Here is an 11844-nt window from a genome sequence, read left to right on the forward strand (position 1 = left end):
AAAAGCATTAACCTAGAATTTTAAGAGCTTAAAAAAAGAAAGCAATTTAAATGCTATTACATGGAGGAAAACTTCATTTTGAATCAGAAAAACAAATAATCTGAAATAAGGACATTTCTCTTTCGAACAAGTGACAAACTTTTTACAAATAAACCATCCAAGCTTCCCCTTCTAGAAAGAGTTCATATCAAAATAGCTTCCTCGAACACTTGTATTAAACTTTTTAAATTAAATGTGGTCTGAACAAACCTATTGTAAACGTCAAGTCTCCTTTCAGAATCCCATGAAACTATTAACTCGGGTCACATAGAGCTTTATATTAGGGGGTTGTTGGGAACACGACCACATTGAACAGATCCAAATGATTAGGGACATGCACATCTCTGTACCTGGCCAGTTCTGTCCCTTTTCCTCCTTTTACAACAGCTAGAAAAAAAATCAAACATGGAAGCCTATTTGTCAGGTGGTACAATATTAAAGCCACTCTCATCGCCTTTAAGCAGTGGTAAAAAAAATGAAGCAACCCCTCCCTATCAAGCGAGTTGAGCAGACCAAATGCAACAATTCAAGCTACAGAAGGACAGAAAGAATGGGGGTTATACAGCCTACATGATTCTTCAGGCTTTTATTTTTTCCCCACAAGTAATTTGAAAGCCTCCAGTGGCATGTTTCCAAACAACTACTGTTAAAAGCCATTGCCCTAGCATTCAAGGTCATCAATTCACTAGAAAAAGATTAAAATGTTCATAAAACAGAAAATAACAATTATTTACAAGCAAGACTAGCCAAGATTACCTTTTTTTTGTACAACTTTATCAACCGCAGTTTTTATATATAATTCTAAAACTTCATCTGTACTTATTTAAGCAAAAGAACCATGTGTCCATCATAATCATTTAAGCAAATACAAGATTCATTATTTTCACCTTTGTAACCAGGTAAAGAATGAAAGAGTCTGTGATTCAAGTAGCATACAATTGTATCAAATTCCTGTTGAAGTCACGCAACTGTTAAGGGAAAAAAAAAAGTGGAAAAAAGACACTGAATTAGGACAATATTTTTTTATTAGCTGTACAGCAATACATTCTCCACACCACCTTACCTCATATGACCTCTATACCCCACCCAGCCATAATAAATGTCTTTATAAGGCTTGATAATCAGATGGCTACATTTCTACACTCTCTAACATTATCAACTGTGAGCAGTGAAAGAGCACATGAGGAACAAACAGAGAATAAAAGTCATCATAAATGTCTAACATTGAAGGGATTTTCTTGGACAGGTGGGGTAAAAACACCCATTTCTACAGCAGTGACGGCGATTCTAGATATCAAGGCTTGACCAGGCACAAAATGATCATTTCTCTATATTGCCATGGTAATTGAAATGACAAGTAAAGATGACAGGTTAGTGGCGCAGCTTCGGGTACGACTAGCTGCACTGTTTCTACACCAGCCTCGACAGCCTCCACTTCCTCCACCACTGGCTGGGCAGCTAAAGCTGCATCAACACCCTCAGGCTCCTTCTTCACAATGATGTTCTCAATGGCCCCTGTGCTTTCATCCTCCACCTGGATAATGGCAGCTGCTAGAAACAGAGAATCGTTAAGTTAAACCCAGTTAAAAGAGGCTTTGAATGGTTTATCTTAATACGCAGCAGTGCACAAGTTACCTGTGGTGGTTTTGGCGACGGACTTGGTAGGAGAAGCCTTGGGTGCATTCTTGGGGGGTCTGCCACGTTTCCTCTTGACAGGAGGTTCGGCTGGCGCAGGGATGGGAACGCTGGGTGGAGCCTGTTCCACATCCATCTGGTCATCATCAAGAGGATCCTCATCTTCCTCTTCATCAATGTCATCAAGGTCAGGATCTCCATGCTCATCTAAGATATTCAGGTGACAGCGTTAACATTCTCTTAAAACGGTCATGATTTATATTAGCACAATAAGCCATATCCATTCCATTCTGAACCCCCCCCCAAAAAAAAAAAAAAAAGAGTTTAGATAATCAAGTTTTTATTGACAGATTTTATGCAAGTGTTTGTTCAACTTCTAATACAACCACCAGCATAGTAGCAGAACTATGGCCAAACTACTCACCGCTATCATCATCATCATCATCATCCTTTCTAGAGCGCATCTTCCTCTTTCGGCCCCTTTTGGGTGGAGCTCCATTCTCTCCATCACCAGAATCCATACCAGTGCAGTTATCTGTATGTCTGGCCATGGTATTCTATTTAAAACACACACAATTTGTTAAACACTGTTTACTGTATCCAGTAGCACCCTGAAATACATCGGACTTCTTTCAATATACCATACCCTGCGAGTGAAGGTCTTGCCGCACTTGGTGCATACAAAGGATGTGGGTACAAAATTGGGGTCGTGATAGCGCCGAAAGTGCATGTCCAGCAGCTGTTTCTGTCTGAAAGTTTTCTCACATTGGCTGCAAGCATATGGCTTCTCCCCGGTATGGGTGCGCTTGTGCATGACCATGTGACGCTCCTGATAGCAAGAACACAACAGAGTAAATGTGAAGCAAAGTTTCCTACACTTTGATTAATGAATGCTTATAAAACAATTTAATTTGGAGAGAATTTTGCATGAGCTGTCTGACCTGACGGCATGCATAGTCACACTGATCACACTTGAAGCGTTTCTCATTTTTGTGGGACTTCTGATGCTGGATGAGAGCGTAGCGCTCATGGAACACTGCATCACAGTAACGGCACTTCCTGCCCTGCTCAATGTAGGAATGCTGCTTACGGAGATGCACACCTGCAAGGGACACAGTAAATGTGTAAACATCAATACACCACAAGTATATTCCAAGCTGTCACATTGCTACTAAAAAGCACACAAGTAACCAGCAACAACTATAAAATAGTAAATGCTGAACATTGCAGTTTTACCAAGATCACTCTTGCGGGCAATAACGGTGTCGCAGTGGGGGCAGTGAAATTTTGCCACATTTTCTGTGTGCTTCTGCAGTATGTGCATCTTCATGGTACCACTCTGGGTAAAACGTGCATGACAGATATAGCACTCATAGGGCTTCTCTCCTGTAGGACAGGGAACAAAAAAAATCCCAAAATCATGTCAATTCTATTTATCCAACCGATTTAGCTGACAAGAACACAATCTGAGAAAAACGGTAAGTTCTGCTGACCTGAGTGGGTCCTCATTAGGACAGATTAAAAAAAAAAAAAAAACATCCCAATATTCACGTCAATTCTATTTCTCTAACCCATTTAGTTGCTGATCACACAATCTGAGAAAGATGGTAAGTGCTGCTGACCTGAGTGGGTCCTCATGTGTCTCTTCAGCTTATAGGTATCTCTGCTGGCATAACTGCACAGACTGCACTGGAACGGACGCTCTCCAGTGTGGGAGCGAATGTGGCGCTTCAGCTTGCTAACCTGCAAAGTTTCAAGGCTTAGGTCAATTTGGAAGCAACTTTCCATGCAGAAAAAATAAATCAACATGATACTCTCAGACCAACCTCTACACTGGCATAGTCACACATGGAGCACTTGAATGGCTTCTCATGAGTGTGCTTGTAGCGTCGGTGTCGCACCAGCTCTCCACTGGTGACGAAGGCCATGTCGCAGTCAGTGCACTTATGTGGTCTGGTGCCTGTGACAAAGAAAAAAAAATGACTGCTTCAATTTCTAAATTCACACTAGATAGTAGGGGTGGGCGCTATACCGGTATGAAAGTGACTACCGGTATTATTTTGTTCCATGATATGGATTTTGCTATACCGTGGATACTAGGGGTGTCGAAATTAATAGGGATGCACCGAATGTTCGGCAACCAAAATTATTCGGCCGAAAATAGCAAAAAAAACTTTCGGTGTTTGGCCGAATAAGCGAAAAGACCGAATAAATTGTACCGAACAATGACGCGACACGATCAAATAGCAACCAGCGTAGAATGAGAGGCGCGCACTCTTTATAATGCAGCAAACATGACGGCAGTGTGGAAGCATTTAAAACTGTCTATAGTGTTTGGGATCTGTAATATTTTCTAATTTTTTAAAAGACGTCCCCTCTGCTCAGCAAGGCTGCTTTTATTTGTACAGTAAAAAAATACATGCCTGATTCAAGAATATTATTTTACCAACTTTTTTAATTTGAAGTTAAATTGTGCTTTGTTGGTATAATGTCTGCTAGAATGTTAAAAAAGGTTCAGTGTTAAATATTTTTTAATTGTTTTGTAATTGATTTTTTCTTTGAAAAACAAGACAAAACAGTAAAAAGTACATTTTGGCTATTTAATTTATGCAATGGTGAAAAAAATTGTCAAAATACATGGGGAAAAAACTTGAAAAACCGTATTTGACCTTCGGCCCAGTGTTTCATTTTGCTCGGTTTCGGCTTCGGCCAAGAATTTGAATTTCGGTGCATCCCTATTAGAAAGTATATACATTTTTTACAAAATGACGATTGTTTCGCTAGATAATACCCTTATTCCTCAGCTGAGATCGTGTAGAGCCCTTTGAAGCTTGCATCGCGATGCAGACGAGGACGATTCGGTATCGGTTCAGTAACAGACCATAACCGATTATAACGTACTGACACTTTTCTGATGTCATTTGTCGCATACGTGCTTTGTCGCGGTAGCATACATTAGGCGCGTTCGGCTTGAAGCGCCGCTGTGCACAATGATCAGTGTATGACATCAAGTACCGCGAGAGCGATAAGAGCAGACAGATCCTTATGCTTTCGCAGTTGATGTCATACTCTCATCCTGCCCAGCACTGCTTCAAATTGAACGTGCCTAATGGCGAAGGGAGGCGAGACGCGAGTGCGAGTAATTAAAAATGCTCCAACTACTTTAAAAGCTGACATCTGGCCACATTTCGGCTTTTATGAACAACCTGAGCATGACCTGGAGAAGACACACGCTGTGTGTAAATCATGTCACGCACAATTAAATATGTAGGGGGTAGGGATGGGCAAATGAAGCCTCCTGAAGCACTGAGGCTTTCCTCTCGGGAAAAGATTCAAAGCTTCGAGTGTCTTGAAAACAGCACCATCTGGTGGTTAATAAATATAGCAGCCAAAACCCTGTGAAAGACACTCCGTAGGACGATGCATCTTCTGACAATTTCTGTCTCTGATAAATTAATTTACCCATTAAACTGTGCAATTTAATACCAGTACAAATATCAATATGATGTAATAGAAGAATAAAGTACACATATGAACTGCATATGACAAATATTGAATTTTTCTTAAATAATTTATTCTTCATATTACTTGTATGACTGGTATCTAAAATGTAACTGATTAAGTCCGAATTAAAACTTATTCGTAAAGTATCTAACGATTAATTGACTAATCATCGATTATTTAACTGATTAATCCGTAGATATTTATTGATTATTCAGCTTTTGCAATTAGTTAAAATATTGAGTTATACATATTCTAACAAATAAATTTAGGTAATCACTTCAGCTTTTGAAAGTCATTATGTAATTACAATTAAACAATTAATTTATACAAATAAATATATTTGGCACACAAAATTGAGATGGCAGAGAAACTCTTATTCACCATAATGAATGGTGGAAAAAATGGATGGACTGGGAAAACACACACTTTACTTCAGGGAGCCGCCTATCGTTATACCTGTATTTTTGAAGTTCTTATGTTTTCATGTTCTACATGGTATTAGTGCATGTTCCAAGCTACCATATATTTACTTAACTTGTATAAAATACTTTCAAAAAGACTTGTTTTTGTTGTTGGAAAGTTTCTGGATGTAAAACAATAAAAAGCTGATGAATTTGATATGCATATATGGTACAACTGAATGACACATCATTCTGCCTAAAATCTCCTTTTGCAAGTCATATGGATAAGAAACAAAAAGATTAAGTGATGAGATGTTTTATTTTTGGATAAACTATTTTATTCACAACATAATCTCTCTTAAAATACCTTATAGGGTTATGATAATCATGTAATAAAAACTTATTTCAAAAAAATATTTCATGGTTAGAACATAATGCGTACCATAGAGGGTTAATTAGCTATATGAGAAAGTAGCTGAATGACACATCATTCTGCCTAAAATCTCCTTTTGCAAGTCATATGGATAAGAAACAAAAAGATTAAGTGATGAGATGTTTTATTTTTGGATAAACTATTTTATTCACAACATAATCTCTCTTAAAATACCGTATAGGGTTATGATAATCAAAACAGTCCTGAGCTAGATCAAGCTTTGATCTCTGCAAACCAAACTATAACTTTAATTAAATGTTTTTTTTCCCCCACTAATAAAAAGATTTAGAGACGCACAGATCGATCGGCCAGGGATCGGAATCGGCCGATTTTCCTCATGATTGGCCCGGATCGGTCAGTCAGTCTCACTTCATTCTGATTTCGAGCCGATCCGTTTTGTTACCAGTAGCACAGGCAATAACGTCAGCCGCGCATTCTCGCTCTCTTCTCTCCGAACTGATCTACATTAGTGGAGAGCACAATCCGCGCTCAGTCTCAAACACCAAAATGAGTGGCTAACTGCGCTAAAACGTTCAAATACATAACAAAATTGTCAAAATGCCCATTTTGGCGAGTATCCAGTTAAACACTAGGCGCTGTGACGGTGGCAGATTTTCACCACCACGGTGGTAATGGACCAACTACTAGGGATGCTTCGATCCGCCTTTTTCACCTCCGATACCGATTCCGATACCTAGGGTTCAGTATTGGCTGATACCGATCCGATACCAGTGAAGTTTTTTTCCCTCATTTAAATAAACGTAGAATTTATATATCTCTGTGTGTGGAACTGATAATCATTCTTTCACTTGGTAACCATGAACTTAGGACTGGTGCTTTTTTTGGTCATTAAGTGTTCCTGTAAAAAAAAAAAAGCACTAGGGATTAATGAGGTACTGGATTCATGAATATTAATCAGGTTGGGTGCGTTTGCTCGAACTGATTCGCTGAAATCAAAACAGGGACGATAATAGGTGAGCACCAGCCAAATATGAGAATTTATTAGCAATTGGCTAATATTAGACATCATTTAGTCGGCCAGAGTGAAGATTTAGTCGCATATGCGAGTGATTTACTCGCAATGTAGAGGGTTGCATTAATGAAAAACAGTCATGAATTTATTTATATACAAGTATAAAATTAAAATACATTTCTTTTAAATGTATAGCATTTTTTTTAATAAGGCAACAACATAATATATATGAGATACGATAGGACAAAACAAATACAGTGCAGCACGAACTGTTTTTATACATTCAACCCTCAACGGACACCTTGGCAATTGAATCGCCATTGGCTAGTATATTTTTTTTGTTTACTCGCCAGACTGAAAGTGTACTGACCTACTTTTGATTAATTCATCCAAACGTTGACAAATTCCGTGACACTCCGCGTCATACAGTAAATTCCATTTAATATGACTGGATTCCGCGATTCCGTCCGCGTTTTCCGCATCGCGGAAATCATAGACCAGGTCGATAATCGGTCGACCCCTAATCCCTAGCTTGAACGCTACGTTTTCAGTTGTATTTGTGGTTGTATCAATAACAGACCACTAGATGGCGTGATTGAAGAATCAGAGAGAGTTGTATTGCAAGGAGCAATGTAGAAATATAAATGAACGATGCATGGTTCTGCTCGAAGCATGAAAGTTACAAGTTTGTCAAAGGACTTCCAGTGCCAGGTAAACGTAAAGCAGATTATGAATATACTTAAGATACACGTATACCAAAACAACGTGTCTACACCAGACGCGAGCGGCGCGATTTGACAAAAGCAAATAGAACCCAGTGATATTCTCTGCTGTGGATGCGGCACGACGCGACAACAAATTCATGACAGTAAACTGATGCCACGTTCTATTTCTGACAAACTCCAGCACTCTGAAAATATTTTTCTCTACAAAAGGGGGGCCTGGCAGAAAAAAAGTTTGGGAACCACTGGCCTACTCAAACACACAATTTTAATTTTATTTAATTCATACAGGCCTACCTCATGTTGCACGTTTGCACTTTTTGAGAAAAACAATGGCACAATAAAATTTAAAAAAAAAAAAGTCTTATCAGGTCTATGTGCAATCCCTCAATTTTTCACGTTATATAAGGTTAAAATATTTTGCCTGTAATTTTTTCTTATATCGCAATATAATATCGATATCGCCTGGACAGTGTAAAATATCGTGATATGAATTTGAGCTCATATCTCCCACCCCTACTAGATAGCCTATAAATTCTAATGCACTTGAGATCATGTACCTGTGTGGGTGTTGAGGTGGTTCCTCAGCAACGTCACAGTCCTGAAGGCTCGTCCACAAAGATGGCACTTGTGAGGCCTCTCATCCGTGTGGCTCTTCATGTGGCGGTCCAGATTGGAACGGCGCGGGCAAGTGTAACTGCACAGCTCACACTGGAATGTCTTCTTAACACCTACACACAGACAGTGATTTAGACCCAGTACAGATCTGATACTGACACTATACTATAATATCATTCAAGTGTCTGTTCATTCTGTGTGTATCACATGTTCTCACCTTTCTTCTTGATTTTGGTTGGTTTGGGCGGTTTCATGTTACCTACAACTTTCTCAGCATTGACTTCAGAGAGCAGTCCCTCCTGCTGCTCCTCCTCAAAGTCATACACAGACACGTCCATGTCTTTATCGCCCTCTGTGTTATAACGCAGCTTGCTTTTCTTTGTCTTCTTGGCCTTTTTAACAGGGGGTGTGTAGTCTGGATCTTTGGACCAGGCGGGGTCTTCATTTTGGGCCTCAACCATATCCTCCTCCTCCTGATGTGGAGGCTGATCATCTTGGGCCTGGAGCTCATCTTGCTCCACAGTTTCCACTTCTCCATTAGCACCAACTTTGACCACCTGTAGGAGAAGATATATCATTTAGATTCACCAGAAAATCACAGCACACTGCATTTAAAACGTGTAGTCTGATCAGAACAGAAAATATGACCAACCTGGAAGCCCTCAGGCAATGGCAGGGTGTGACAGATGACCGGCTCCCCATCTTTAGGCATGCCAGTGGCATCCACCAGCGTCCCCTGCAGCTCTTGCACAGTGGCGGCAGTGACAGGCACAGCTGAAACAGGCACCTGCACCAGCTGCAGCTCTCCCAAGCCCAACTGCTGCTCCTCCATGTTCACCACCTGCAGGGTGATAATCTGAGTATCATCGACGGTGGTGACAGTGGCTTCATGGGCGGCACCAGCCACACCAACAGCAGCCTCCATGACTTCGGTCTTCATCTGGAGCAGGGCAGGGTCCAGGGAGTCCATCACCATCAACTCCACACTGCTGTTGACAGCTTCCACCACATGCTCTCCTTCAGCCTGGGCTTGCTCTAACCCAGCAGCCTGCAGCAATTCAGCACCCACTTCCTCATCTTCTCGTCGCCTTTGGTATGTTTTACATTCCTTGGCCTTGAAAGCATCCCCTGCATCTTCCACCACTGCCTCAGTCGGTCCCCCTTCCATGGGTAATACCTACACCAATTAAAACTAACAAAGTTAGAATGCAGCACTAAATGTAGGATGCTAAAGTTAAAGTTACCTGACAGCAGTCTGGACTGTGTCGGTTTACTTGCACATACTGAGACGGCCTGCTATCAACCTTGCAAATGGTGAACAATAGAGTTGATTTGGCATTTCCATAGACATCCACGACTTGTGTTTGTATAGCATTCTGTGAGTTTACCTGTATCAAAAATGAATACTTCATCTCTCTACACCTGTGCCTCCACCACTTTCTGCCTCCGATGAACGAACTATCTGTCTCAACTTTGCTTCTTACTACCTAGCTCAACCTGTTGGGATGCAAACAAATCAAGTCATCAATGTCTAAAACAAAACACACTTTTAGTTTACAGGTCATACTAGTCAAAGCTCTTTTCTTGATCACACCCCCCTTTTCTGTTATTTTGTTTTTATGTAACTTATGTATGCATATGTGTGTGTGTGTATATATACATACAGTGGTGTGAAAAAGTGTTGGCCCCCTTCCTGATTTCTTGTTGCTTAATAACACTAACAATAAACAACCTCAGCAAACATGCAAAACTTGACTTTCAGTCAAAGAAAGACGTGACTTTCATTGTACCAAAACCACGTCTTGAACTCTTGATTCGGCGTCAGAAAGCATCATCTGAACCGATTCGTTTCTACTTCCTCACGATCGCGCGTATTTGACCACCAAGCCATTAAACCGACAAAACGGTGCAAACGTATTCACTATTTACCTTCACACGTTATAAAACACCCTTATGATTTTCCACAGCAAGAGGGCATTCTGAGATGGTTAATCGTGTTTTTGTACCACTACCAGTCAGTCGGGTTGTAGAGGGAGCTCTCTACAGTTTTTATCCCTTCTGTCTGTTGCTAGAGGTTGGTCTTTCTATAAGAGTGAGCGGTCGCACCGAGACCGACGACCGCGGCGATTCAGCGGTGTTTTCAGGCGATAAACTCCGGGATTCTGGGAGTGCTCGGCGGCGAGGCTCGGTCTTACTTCTCGAAAATGGCCATCCGTGTCATTTAGCAACGACATCTTCCTCGTTTAATTTTAATCTGCGCAATACGCTAGCAACGGCGACAGAACTAATGCTAAAACACCAAAGAGGCATTTAATGCTTATTTATTTACATTTAAACCGACCATTTTGGATTCCAGGAGTGATAAAGACCAAAGAGCGAACTCAGGCCGCAGTAATGGGACGTTATTATCGCCGAACCGGGTCAATGTTTCATCGATTCGGGTTTGAATTTAACTGATCGAGGAGGGGCGCGAACACGGCAATAGGCGCGACCTGAAATCTGTTTTACGGCTTTAAGATCGCACATATTACGCTTAAAACCTCGCGGATTTGACGTTTGTGGATTTAGTTGCTTGTTTTACACTGTTTGGGTGTGGCAGGACTGGAAATTGGTTAACTTTGGATAGCATATTAGCTGGTTGGCTAAGTGCGCGTGAAGAAACGGCGGGTTTCTAAAGACAGGAAACAAAGAGAAGAAACAGAAAATGGACGCCTGGCCTAAAGACTGAAGCAAACATCCTGTCGTAAAATAATGGCATCTTGGTGAAATGCTGTCTGATATAGCTTCAATAGTACTTAATAATCGGGCTGAAGCCCGAACTTCTGGGTTATAAATGTTTTTTGCTAAATTTTCGATAACGATAGAGGGAGACAAACACCCCCCGCCAGCCGCCTGGACTGGGAGCCCCATCGTGACACCTAGAGGCCGATTAAAGCTCCTGCAAAACTCCCCCCTTTCGGAAAAGTAGTGCTGTTTTACCTGCGTTTGGTGATTTACTCTCGCGTTGAAATCGATAGAAAGCCCAGGGTTTGTTCTTCCTTCAGTACGAGACGGAGTAAAATTGCGTCCTTCACCTCCAGCGGTTTTAATCCTCTCCCGCTTTTGCAGAGTAGGCTCCGCACAAAATGGCGGCCTTGAGCGGCTGTTGCGCATGCGCGTCACGCAGGGGGGCGGTGGCGTGGGGGGGGGCTGGAAACACAAGCAGTGTGCGGATTGGCCGTGTGGGGCGCTACTTTTGAATCTGCCCAACTCAATCCGAGCAGCCTTACCCATCTTCAAGAAACGACTAAAAACACATCTGTGCCACCTTTATTTGACCCTCTAAGACCCTCTAATTCTATTTTAATTCTACTTTATATTTATCTTTTTTTTTATTCTTTATTTAAAAAAACAACAAAAACAACAAAATAGCTTTCTATTTTTTCTATTCTATCTACTTGTTTTTCTTTGTTTGTGTGTATGTGTATATGTGTTTGTGTATAATATATATATATATATATATATATATACACATACATA

General features: G+C 40.8%; 1 protein-coding gene across 1 annotated transcript; it reads right to left on the reverse strand.

The window, feature by feature from the left end:
• Positions 1 to 1154: 1154 nt before the first annotated feature.
• LOC107701033 (transcriptional repressor CTCF-like) lies at positions 1155 to 11461 on the reverse strand. The gene is made up of 12 exons (XM_016502949.1): positions 11305 to 11461; positions 8978 to 9502; positions 8543 to 8882; positions 8268 to 8438; positions 3501 to 3634; positions 3297 to 3417; positions 2911 to 3060; positions 2616 to 2776; positions 2321 to 2503; positions 2099 to 2231; positions 1675 to 1881; positions 1155 to 1590 (listed from the first exon to the last, which is right to left on the reverse strand). The coding sequence occupies exons 2-12, from the start codon at positions 9491 to 9493 to the stop codon at positions 1334 to 1336; spliced, it is 2373 nt and encodes a 790-aa protein (XP_016358435.1). The 5' UTR covers positions 9494 to 9502; positions 11305 to 11461; the 3' UTR covers positions 1155 to 1333.
• Between the last annotated feature and the right edge of the window lie 383 nt (positions 11462 to 11844).

This window comes from Sinocyclocheilus anshuiensis, unplaced genomic scaffold, assembly GCF_001515605.1.
Source record: "Sinocyclocheilus anshuiensis isolate Anshui unplaced genomic scaffold, SAMN03320099.WGS_v1.1 scaffold1862, whole genome shotgun sequence".
Taxonomy (NCBI): domain Eukaryota; kingdom Metazoa; phylum Chordata; class Actinopteri; order Cypriniformes; family Cyprinidae; genus Sinocyclocheilus; species Sinocyclocheilus anshuiensis.